General features: G+C 43.6%; 1 protein-coding gene across 4 annotated transcripts in view; it reads left to right on the plus strand.

Moving 5' to 3' along the window:
- Positions 1-13136, plus strand: part of MAP4K3 (mitogen-activated protein kinase kinase kinase kinase 3) — a 249756-nt gene that overhangs the window by 116599 nt on the left and 120021 nt on the right. For all 4 annotated transcript variants that reach the window (XM_083176045.1, XM_083176044.1, XM_083176047.1 and 1 more), the window contains exons 4-5: positions 285-349; positions 8601-8656. In XM_083176045.1, the coding sequence (XP_083032171.1) occupies positions 285-349; positions 8601-8656 (121 nt within the window). The remainder of the gene's footprint in view (positions 1-284; positions 350-8600; positions 8657-13136) is intronic.

Here is a 13136-nt window from a genome sequence, read left to right on the forward strand (position 1 = left end):
CGACAGGGACGCATGAGATCATCACAATTTGTCTAACCACCAGGAGACAACTGACTGGATTTGGTCCAATCTGACGGCCTGATTTGTCAGAATCGACCAACTACAACTCAAATCGGCTCTGGTATGGGGGGCCTTTAGTCTAATTAGTATCGACTGTTAAATAATACAGAAGATGATTTTGGTTTAAAAAATATGTGTGTGTGCTCTTCTCTAGTACTTTCAAACATTAATGTAAGTATTAATAATTCTCTGATTCATGCATTTTCCCAATTATTTCCTAACAGGCGGGATAAGCTATGGATATGCATGGAGTTCTGTGGCGGAGGTTCCTTGCAAGATATCTACCATGGTAAAAAAAACATTAAATAATAAATATTTAAGATGATGTGGGATACTTGAAAGTTGCTGTTGCTACCGTGTTTCCCCGATAATTAGACCTACCCCGATAATAAGCCCTACCCCAGATTTGGAACATTTGTCCAAAATAAGCCCTCCCCCGAAAATAAGGCCTATGAATTTTCCCCATAGATTTTATTAAAGTTATTAAAATGTAGCCCCGCTCAGCCCCGCTCAACTCTCCTGTACCTGTACGATAATACCGCGGCTCCCGTTCCCAGGGATGCATTGCGGTAGGCGCGGCGTGACATCACGCCGCGCACATAACGCTGCGCACATCACGCGGCTGCTGAACAGTACAGCCTGTACAGCACACAGCGCCGACAGCACACAGGGGCCATCAATACAGTTCTGGCTGTCTCGGTAAGCAAACAGAGGTTTGGGGCCATCAAGAATGTGGGGGCATGTGGAAAGGTTTGGGGCCATCAAGAATGTGGGGGCATGTGGAAAGGTTTGGGGCCATCAAAAATGTGGGGTCTATTAAAATAAGCCCTCCCCAGAAAATAAGACCTATGGTCTTTTTTGAGAGGAAAAAAAAAAATAAGACAGTGTCTTATTATCGGGGAAACACAGTAATATCAGTTCTGTCTTGGATAGATATGGTAGTTGTTGTTATTGTTGTCAAAAAATCTGGTCTATTGTCACACAATTGCTGCATATAGAGTAACATAAAATTGTTTTGGGCATCCCTTGGATGCTCAGTATGGCTCAGTATGGTTTTGACTGCATCCCTCTCTTGACACCCCTTATTTAAGAGAATAATTGCTAAAGTGCAAATTTTTATAAATGGAGATGTTGATTATAACAACCAACTAAATTCTAGCTTATCTTAGCATGTACACTCTCTAAAGCAGGGCCCTGTTATGTTTATGTACCCTGTACTTGTCCTTTATTGTCTTCAGTTGTAAGTCACAGTTTCCTGTTTTTCTTATTCATTTATGTACTTTGTAATTGGTGGCTGTAATGATGCCATATAAATAAAGGATGATGATGATAATCTTGTATAACAAGGTTGTCAAACGTGTAGCACTCCAGCTGTTATGGAGATACATATCCTACTTTCATTTTGGGAGTACTAAAACTGAGGCAGGACATTCTGGCATGTGCCATTATACAACAAATGCACGGCCAAAATGTTGACACCCCTGTTCTAGAAGGTGCTAGATTAACATCTCCACTCCTAAAAACCCACACTTTAGTAAATATTTCCCTTAGTGCTTGTGCCTCCTCTTTTGCACCACGAGTATGGGTCAAGGAAATTCCTCAACATGGGTAAGGTCAGAAGGTTGACACAAGCATTAGGTCGACAATGGGAAGGTCAACAGTCAAAAGGCAGTCATGGGTTTTTCACGTTTATTTGTCCCAAATGTCGACACAATGGACATGAACTCCATATAATTGTGCCGCTGTGTTCGGCACACTTTTTTATTCTCACCCCAAGTATATTTGCACCAATGCAGGTCGAGTCTCCCTTATCTGTATAATCCAAAAACCGTGGCTTTTCACGCCTCCTTTTTCATACTTACCTCATCCCACATTGTCCATACCGGGCATCAGAATCCTCTTCAGTGGCATCCCCGTTCCCAAGGATGCATTGCACAGGCACTCTGATGACCAGAGATACCGCTGAAAAGGATTCCGAAGGCCGCTTGTGGACGTTGGGGCACCACCGGGGACCAGGTAAGTATCCGCAATGACTCCTTATGCGAAATGCTCATGTCCCGAGAATTTCAGATAAGGGATACTCAACCTGTATAGAACGCGGCTGCTGTATGAGACCAAATTAACTACAGGTTAATTATCCCTTATCCAAATATCCGCTATCCAAATTATTCTGAAAACCATTCCAGAAAGCACTACTGGGGTTATCTGTAGCTGAGGACATGATATGTAACTGGTACTAAATATGTGCATGAAAATGATTGCTTGGCATTTAAATTCAGTATCTGAGATAGTGCACAAACTTTGTTTCATGTTTTGAAACCTTGTTTTATGCACAAATAAAATATATTTGTGTATATTTCATGTGTTTGTACAACATAAATGCAAGATATCTCAATATATAGCATTGAAATATAAAAATAAAAATCTTCTGAAATACAGAATAATCCGTTATCCAAAATTCTTCTGGTCCTGAGCATTTTGGATAAGAAATACTGGTACTTGTTTCCTAGCACGGCCACAATCGCGACCGACGCGATGCCCCCGATTTTCCCATTGAAATGCATTGAAAAAAGTCAAAATCGCGTCGGTCGCGTCGCAGGTGGCTAAAAAAGGCTTAAATGGTCCAGACGCGATGCCCCCGATTTCCCATAGGAAACAATGTTAAATGCCTCAATTTACCCGCGATGCCCCCGATTTCCCATAGGAAACAATGTTAAATGCCTCAATTTCACCAAATCATCATAGGGAACAATGGTAAATGGCCCAGAAACCCCCCAAAACACCCCTGAACAGTGAAATGTCCCCCCAAAAGTAGTTTACGCCACCCCACGATCAACGTGAACCCGAAGCGTGGCGAGCGCAGCGGTACGCGTCCTCCGACCTTTTCATACCCCCACTATCCACGTCGGCGTGGAGATGAGAATAGAATAGTGTGGCGAGCGCAGCGAGCCACCGAGCCCGAAGTGTGGCTATGGATAGTGGGGGTATGAAAAGGTCGGAGGACGCGTACCGCCGCCCCTCGCGGGCTCGCGCTCGCCACGCTTCGGGTTCACATTGATCGTGGGGTGGCGTAAACTACTTTTGGGGGGACATTTCACTGTTCAGGGGTGTTTTTGGGGGTTTCTGGCCCATTTACCATTGTTCCCTATGATGATTTGGGTAAATTGAGCCATTTAACATGGTTTCCTATGGGAAAACGGGGGCATCGCGGGTAAATTGAGGCATTTAACATGGTTCCCTATGGGAAATCGCGGGCATCGCGTCGGTACCATCGCACCTGATTTTTTAGTGCATGCGATGGCCGCGATGCCCCCGATTTTTACTAACGATGCCCACGATCATGATCGGTGTGGCCGTGCTAGGAAACAAGTACCGAAATACTCAACCTATATTGCCTTTGAACTAAGCAATTTATTTTATGGTGCTTGAAACAAACACATTATTATTTCATGCGTAGCCCATAAAACAAAATGCACAATAATCACATAAAGGTTTTTTTTATTAATATATAAAAAATTTAAATTAAAACAAATCCCTCTTTCTAATGAGGCATGGAAAGTGATATATGCTGGGGGGGATAAAAAAAATCAAAAATCAAAACCATTTTAACCCTTTTAATGTCAAGCAAATTTGTCAAAATAGGTGTGAAAATTGCCAAGCAAACATTTTTATTCATCATAATGACCTGTAATGTTTACCAAATATAGGAAATATAATCGTTTTTTACACAACATTTTTATTTTACTTTATATAACAAATGTGAGTGATGCCGGCATTGTTAGCGGATATTTTGCACATCTATCACAGAGATGTTGGCACTCAAAGGGTTAAAAAAAACAGTTTCTGGTATAGGATAAATGCACTCCTAGGAGTAAAGGATTGTCTTGTACTTGAAACAATATTCCAATGTATCAGTCCTGTGTATAATTTGCAACTAGATATAATTTGTATCCAAATCAATCTTCTGGATTACCCTTGTTGCTGCTGCAGCTACATATAATTTTCACAGACCTGCTGGTGTAGTTATTCTGCCAATATATTTGGCTCCCGACAGTCCCAGCTTGTTTTTTTTACCATGTCAATGTACAGGGTAGCCGGCTCACTGGTCACATGTGCATAATACTGTAAAAATGACGTGTTCCTTATATACAGAGACTGCTTCAATCACCAAGATATACCCACAGTCAGATCTTACATACACGTTTCTCTGCCTGGCGTGTATTCAGCAGCTTCCTATTTTATCCTCCCACCAGGCCTTAGTGGATGGTAGGGCATGAAATAGGGCATGAAATACCGCCTGTAGGCTAAAAAAAAAAGTAGACTTTTTTTTACTGTGGACCCTCCCATTGTTGACCTAATGGTTGAGCTTCCGACCCTGTTGACCTTACCCATGTCGACCTATTTCAGGTGTCGACCTTAAGGGGTGTACATACGGTTCGACCCAGCGGCCATCAATTCCGACACGATATGGATAGCGGCCAAGACCCGACAGAGTGCCGTCATTGGCCAGGAGGGAGGGAGGGATGGCAGGTGGAGGGTGGGAGGGGGGTTGTATGCTGCATTGAGCAGCATGGAACTGCTTTCGATCAGACTTGCAATAGACTTGACTGCCAAGTCTATTTTTGCTTTCGATCCCGATCGCGGCGCATTGGGATCAAATCTGCATTGAATGCTGCTAACACTGTTCGATTTATTGTCATTTTCGATTCGATTTGGACTGTATCGAAAAATGACACTGAATTGAACAGTGTATACACAGCATAAGGCCTGTCAAGCTTCGGAAATCGACCCAAAGCATGTTGACCTTAATAGGGTTGACTTAATATCCATATCCCTGCACCACCTCGTTTCCTCACAGAAGTCACTTATACCCCTTTTACACCGCTGAAAAATCCGGGTCAGCGGCGGGTCAGACCCGGATCTTCGGCGGTGTAAATCCCTAACGCCGTGTCCCTTTACACGGGACTTCTACCCAGGTCCTGACCTGGGTAGAACACGGCTAGGACCTGGGTAGAGGGCGGGGGAAATGGGAACGCCGGGTCGGTCCCATTTACATGAATGGGTAACGTTCAACCTGCGGACCGCAGCGTCCGGAGGTTGGACGGATTGTCAGTCTGACACTGACAGCCGGCGCTGCTGTCTGCTATACTCTGCAGACAGCAGCAGCGGCGGGGGAAGGAGGTGAACGGATGCCTGTGTGCGGCATCCATTCACCTCCTGTCCAATGGCGGGGGGTGCGCGCGGGGACTGGGGGCAGCCTAGCAGCTTACCTTAGTGCTGGGCTGCCCCCAGCAGCGTTCCGGGTACGGCGGCGTCGATCGGCGCTTGAAGATGACATCGCGCTGTCATCTTCAAGCGCCGGGAAGGGGTGGGAGGGGGGTGCGGGCGTTTAAGCCCATCCGGTGTAAATGCCCCTAAACGCCGGGTCGCACCCGGCTTCAACCAGGGTCCGAAAAGCCGGGTGTGACCCGGTGTTTTGGTCTAAAAGGGGTATTATTTGATGCACTAGACCCTTTTCAGCTGGTAAACCCAAGCGTGGCCTGCATATGAGGTAGCTAGAATATAACTTTTATCAGGGACGTATTAATGACATCATTTCTGTGGATGAATGAAACAAGAGGAAATACAGAGCTGAAGCCAGCCAGCCACATAACCTGTGTAGTTATTGTGTGTGTCTGATTAATGGGATATTATAGCAACCCTACCTGCATACTAAGCGCTAAGTAAACCCTGCTCCAGTTTGTTTTCCTCACAGCCAAGTGACAGTCTGCTTTTCAAAAGGGTATGGGTCAGAAGGTCGACATGCATTAGGTCCACCACTGAAGGTCGACATGCAGCAAGGTTGACAGGGTCATTAGGTCGGCATGGGCACGTTCGACAGTCAAAAGGTCGACATGCGTTTTTTCACTTTTTTATCCCGAAAGTCGACATGGACACAAAAAAACAGTGCACTGCGTCCCATTGCATGGCTTACTGCGCTCGCCATGCTTTGGCCACACTGTTTTATTCTCCCCCCACATCCTAGTGGATGGTAGGGAATGAAATACGGCCTATCAGCACATGTCCGCTCAAAACTAGGGAATAACCCCATGTCGACCTTTTGACTATCAACCTAGCTCATGTTGACCTAACACAAGTGTCGACCTAATGAACCTGTCGACCTTCATGCATGTCGACCTTCCTCTTGTCGATCTAGTGACTGTTTACCTTTCAGAAGCATGTTTTGTTATCCAAAAGTTGTTGACCCTTGGAACTGGCTATAGTACAGTAATTGGCATAGACCAGGGCTTGACAAATTTCTTAAAAATCTTGGAGCCAGGATGAAAGTTTAGGAGCCAGAAAAAAAAGATAGGGACAGTGCCTGCCAAAAATCCCCGCCTGTGTGCGAATGGATGCTTATTATATGCATCCATTCGCAGCTTGCATGCAGGCTATCATTCGATGGTCACCTACCATTGAATGATTTCTACAGCGCTCACAGATCTGAGACACCTCTCTGGTGTTTCACATCTATGAGCGCCCTGCACGGTAAGCAGGTGGGCAGCTGACACCTGCTGATGTCAGATGCCCGCCCCCCGCACCACTGGGCCATTTGCATGGGAAAGCCCATAAAACGCCGGGCGTTCCTATGGGCTCTGCCCCACGCCCGCACTACTAGGTACGAGCGGGACTTTGAACAGGCAGTTCGCCATGCACACTTGCAAAAGGATCTGCACATGCACATACGATAAAAATGTAATCAGAATTACATTAGTAGAAGTCTGAGGTCTGGCAGAAGCTGGGGGGGGGTTGTTCAAGGAATCAGCTTTAGTTAGATAAAAGGGACAGTGGACTCACCAGACTGGCAGGTAGAGGGGTATAGTAGGGGGAGTCCTAAGAGCACCTGACAACCTCATATACAGCAGGTCCACTCTCTTGGTGCAATACAGTGGCAGCAGCAGAGAGCAGGCAGGAGGGCAGCACCCGTCTCAAGGTGCAGCACCATCAGCAGCAGCCAGTTCTTAGAGCCCTTGCCTGGGAGCCATGGTCCAGCTGCTGTCACACATTGCTGACCAGCCAGCAGTCACTGTCCCACAGGAGGACGCAGCCTCTGGGGAGTGGACGGCGGCTAGCTCCAGCACCCCCGGCTGCCTGGGAACTGCAGACAGTGAAGCAGTCAGCGGGAGTCCCGGTGTAAAGGCAGCAGGGGACCTGGTGTGCAGGCCGCCGTGATACGGCAGCTGGTACCCGGAAGACAGATCAGACAGGCGCTCATACGCAGCGGGCCAGCGGGGATCAGCACGCAGGAGCTCAGTGGTGCACAGTGATTAGGCCACGCCCCCGCTGGCTCGAGTAATGTAATAGCCGCGGTGGACCTGCAGTGCTCTGCTCTCATACAGCCGGGTGAGTTCTGGCTGTTACCGCAAGTGCACCTGGCCGGCCACGACCAGATTCTGCTTCCTCCCCCCCAAAAATCTGGTCGCCAGGAAGCAGAATCTGGTCGCCGTGGCGACCTGGCCCCTGGGGTTTGTCGAGCCCTGGCATAGACTTAGTTATTTGGTGACCGTATGAATAGGGAAGTTGTCACCCCTACTTAGGCCATTCCTTTTTCAGTCATATTTTATTTTTTAGAACCGTACTAGTAGGGCCTGGAACACAGGAACTTTCTTTGAATCCCCTTTCACACCGCACAAATAACCTGGATCAGACCGAGTCACTGTACGGCGTGAAAGGGTCTTTTCAAAATTCCCAAATCTAGCAATCCAACCCAGGTTAAAAGAAGGGTTTTACCCAGGCCGAGTCCAAATTCTAGGTTGACCTGGAATTTGTGATGTGAAATGTGTATTAGTGGTGTTATATAGGGCCTTATTTTGGTTCATTCTTTCTGACAAAATCCTTCTTAGATGGACAAAACCATGTGCACTGCAGGGGGGGCAGATGTAACATGTGCAGAGAGAATTAGATTTGGGTGAGTAATTTTGTTTCTGTGCAGGGAAAATACTGACTGCTTTATTTTTACACTGCAATATAGATCTCACTTTGAAGTAAAACCCCACCCAAATCTAATTCTCTCTGCACATGTTACATCTGCCCCACCTGCAGTGCACATGGTTTTGCCCATCTAAGAAGGATTTTGTCAGAAAGAATGAACCAAAATAAGGCCCATAGTGAGTAGCCAGTGATTTTCAAGTGGATAATCTGTGCCAGGGCTGCCAAATGTTAATAATAATAAAATGCTAGTTTCACTATAAAAAAAGTACAGAGCTTTTGAAGCCATGTAGATTCAGATTTATGTTGCTAAGGGTCTCAACTTTGCTCTGTGCTAATCTGTAGGTGTAAACACCGTAATCCTCCACCTATCTGAACTAGAAAAAGTAGTGTTTAGCAATCTGTTGCAGGTGAGTATTTAGTTTCTTAGATTTCGAAGATACATTAGAAAAAAATAAATCCTGCATGTTTATTTTACATGACTTCTTCAGCCAATATCTGCACAATATCCCATCATGTACCTTGTATTATTGGACTAATGGAAAATAATGTTCTGTTCTTTCCCTCCGCAGTAACTGGGCCCCTCTCAGAACAGCAGATCGCATATGTTTCCCGGGAAACGCTGCAGGTACTTTAGCTGTCAGCTGTGTTATGGGTTATATGAGTCAGAAGTAACCTTGGATGTTTTGCTGTCTTAGAAATCCAATCTGGAGAGTACACACACAGTGTTCAACAGCAATGTTCTAAAGGAAAATTGTACCCTGTCATTGTGTGAGACAAAAGCTTAACCTTCAATACCATCCCACTGCTAACCTCTTGTACTGTGCACTCTCTGTTTAGTTTTATAATAGTTACCAGGGACACGCATTAAAAGCTGCAATACTTTTTCAACAGGCCTTTCGGGGCCTACATACGGGGAGATGTGCTGAGCGTTCTGAGCGATGCTAGATTGCTCAGAAGGCGCAGCAAAATCGCTCAGCACACAGCAATGTGTCAGTGCTGCCGGAGAGACATAGTAACATAGTAATTAAGGCTGAAAGAAGACGTTAGTCCATCGAGTTCATCCTATCTAACTTGAATAAGTCATATCTATAGGATTCCCTTAGTTGCCAAAAATGCATCCAGTTTTGATTTAAGTTTTGAGCCTCAGTACATGCCTGCGTGTTCTAAGTATAGGACTGTTAGTGAACAAATTATCTTCCAGTTCCATATGATTTCCAATCCTGTATTTGAACATACTAATCATATCACCTCTCAACCTCCATTTCTCCAGTGAAAACATATTCAGCCTGTTTAACCTATCTTTGTATTCTAGTGATTAAAGACCTTTTACTAGCTTAGTCGCCCTTCTCTGTACCTGTTCCAATTCATTTATGTCCTTTAAGGTGTGGTGCCCAGAACTGAACACAATATTCCAAGTGTGGTCTCACCAATGTCTTGTAAAGAGGCACTATCACATTGGCATCCCTTGAATCCATACACCTTTTAATGCATGCCAGTATCCGGTTTGCTTTTGCTGCTGTACTTGAGCAGTGTGCACTATTACCCAATTTTTCATCTATGATGTCTCCCAAGTCCTTCTCTACAGCAGCAGAATTTCCTATAATAATTACATTTAGCCTATAAGTATCTTGGGTACTTATGTAATATCTGGGCTCCCGTTTTTCTTATGAGACTGCGTCCCCTCGCGGGGCTCGCTGCGCTTGCCACACTATATAAAATCAACTCCATGCGTAGTTGGATAGTAGGGGTATGAAAAAACGGGGTGCATTTAACATGGGAGCCCAGATAATACATAAGTACCGTAGCTTGTTCATTTGTTCCCATAATGAATTACTTTCATTTTTCAACATTAAACTGCATTTTCCACCTTTCCGCCCACCTTTCCAGTATATTTAAGTCACTTTGTAGTGTTTCCACATCCTCTCCTGAGTTAATTTCCTTACTCAAATTAGTGTCGTCTGCAAATATTGCAATTTTACTCACTATGTCATTCCAATATCATTAATGAATGTATTAAACAAGGTGTGTCCCAATATTGAACCTTGCAGGACTCCACTTTGGACCTTACCCCAGCTGGAATGTATGCCATTTACCACCACTCTCTGTCCCTGATTGTACAACCAGGTTTTAATCCAAATACAAATTTTATCTCCTAACCCTAAATTACCTAGTTTCATTAATAACCTTTTATGAGGCACTGTGTCAAAAGCTTTAGCGAAATCAAGCAGTATTACATTAACAGATTTCCCTAAGTCCAGCCCTCTACTGACTTCCTCATAGAAGCTAATTAAATTAGTCTGACATGATCTATTTTTGACGAACCCATGCTGAGCCTTACTTGTCACTCTCTCCTGTTCTAAGAAATTTTGGATACTATCTCTTATTATTCCTTCTAATATTTTCCCCACAATGGATGTAAGGCTGACCGGCCTATAATTTTCAGGGTTAGTTTTGCTACCTTTTTTTTCCATATTTGTACTACCTTAGCTATGCGCCAGTCTATTGATACCATCCTTGAGTTTATTGATTCCTCGATTATCAAATATAATGGTAGTGCTATGATAGAACTCAATTATTTTAGTATCCTAGGGTGTATTTCGTCCGGGCCAGGAGATTTGTTACTATTTAGGATCTGTAATCTATTTTTGACTATTTCCTCACTCAAACATACAGTTTGGGAGCAATCAAAAGCTGAGCATTTAATCTGTGGGAGATCTTCTGAAGATTCTTCCCTTGTAAATACCGAAGCAAAAAATTAATTCAGATTTACTACAGTTATCCAGCATGCTGGATATTAATCACCGGAGGATTAGAAAATGCCCTGAAATCGCCCCATGTGTGGGCCCCATAAGGAACTGGGTACCATACCTCCGAGTGATTTATTAGAATTGAATGCTAATAAAAGGAAGGATGAGTAAACCCCTATAACTTTTCTCACCATGTATTATGATCATTAAAAGAAATTGAACATTTTTACAAAGCATTGGTATATTTTAAATCAGGACCTTATATTAAAAGACCTAGTTCCCCCTATAATACCAAGGTTGTTGTTTTTTTTAATCTAAAAGCCCAAAACCTCAGGGACAGTGCAGTACCGAAAAAATAAATTATAGGAAGGATAAAAACAAAGGGTTTAATCGGTGTGGTGGGCCTAATTCAGACCTGATCCCAAGGCACATTTTGTTTGCAATGGGACAAAACCATGTCCCCTGCAGGTGGGGCTGGTATAAAATTTGCCCTGCGATCAGGTCCGAATTAGGCCTGCAGCCCCGGGAACCAAGGGACTTGCGGCTTCCCCTCTCTCTCTTCCCCAGGTATAGTTACTGTGGGAGTGTTGGCTGCGATTGGCAGTCCTAATAGAGTTGTCCATCAGTCTGGCCATCTGCATATTTTTTAATAAAATTATACTGAATCTGTTTACAATATTTTATCATTTAAAAAAAATGCATTTTGGCTAATTTTTTGAATTTTTTTTTAGCCATTTGAGTGTCAGCCAATGGAAAGCCAAAGGGTATTTTATGGGTGCTATAAACTGAAGCTGCCCTTATTGTCTGCTTCAACTGACATATTCTTCTATGTTTACCCCCTGTTTGTGCGGACTTGATATGGTTGATATGATTGAGAACCATTGGCTTGTACCGGTACTGTACTACCCTTTAGACATAACATGCAAATGACCTCCTCAGCTGATTGCTGTCCAGTTGTCCGAATATATGTATTTATCTATATTTATTAGAAATAGATATGTTTAATTACTTTTGCTTGGGCAGAAATACAAATTTGTAGAGAAGTAGGTGTGTATATTTACTTGTTACAATGTACTGTATGATGAATATTTAACACCATTCCATGTGAATCACTTAATATTTTCTTCTTATGATGCCAATAACCTTGAAAATATTTGCTTAATACTTTATTACTTTATGTTGGCTCAATCCCAGTCATCTGCTCTACTTATTTTGTTTACACTGAACATAAAGTACAACTGTAGTCAATGCAAAAATAAATAAGTTAGCATATGTAAAAGATTACATTTCTAAATTGTTGTTTTATATGCATCAGCGTGTAATCCAATGCTTTCTGTAATCCCCATACATGTCTTTTCAGTAGTCTATTCCATTTGGTTTTGAAAATACATCACACTGGTTTACTGGTGGAAGTTACATGTTAGTGGCACTTTTTGTTTTGCCACTATTAATAATTTGCAGTCTGCCAAGCATCATGCGGGTACCAAGGCAACCACTGCCCCTTGATATTAGAGAAATGCCCCTCTGTTCATTTACAGCACAATCTCCATACTCCTTCCTCCCACAGCATGTACATGGAGGCGAGGATTCTGGTTAGGTGACCCTATCCTCAGGAACAACACGTGAAATGCTAAATATATTGCACAGCCTCGTAGCAAAGCAAAGGCGTAGGATTAGGAGGATGTCCCAAAGCCTGCTGATAAGAAAACAAGAATAATGTGTATTGCAGCTCTATAATACAAGTCGAACAGAAAGTCTGATATGCATAGGAAAACATTACACATTCAATTAGCCTTAAAATATTTACCACACACAGTTACAGATTTAGGGGTGAGGGCACCCGTAGGCACGACGGTAATGCCTCCCCTCCCCCTTGCCTAATTTCACTGGTCCTAAGCCCTCATTTGATGATAATCATATTAATAAAATAATGAAAAGGCCATTATGATATTTCTTTTTATTTTGAATTATGTATACATATTTACTAATACCCCTTTTATAACTAAACGCTGGGTCGCACCAGGGTTTTTGGACCCAGTTTCAATCTGGGTGCGACCCGGCATTTGGTCCCTTTTACACCAGCGCTAGTAAGGAAATTTACAGGGGCAGTATGTGCAGGTCTTGTTTACACCTGTTTACACTCCATTCAAGATGACATAGGGGACAGTGCAGGGGTTATATTTAGCAGTTACTGGTAGATTTTGGTCTTTCATTTACCAACACAAGCATCCAAGTGCCAGCCCTAGTCACGAGCCTAACATGCCAAATGTGACAGAATGTGCAAGGAAAACGTTTGTAGTTTCAGACTTTAGCACCTAGGCCAGTGGTTCCCAAACTGTGTGCCTAGGCACCCTGGGG

This window comes from Crinia signifera, chromosome 3, assembly GCF_055691185.1.
Source record: "Crinia signifera chromosome 3, ASM5569118v1, whole genome shotgun sequence".
NCBI classification, from domain to species: domain Eukaryota; kingdom Metazoa; phylum Chordata; class Amphibia; order Anura; family Myobatrachidae; genus Crinia; species Crinia signifera.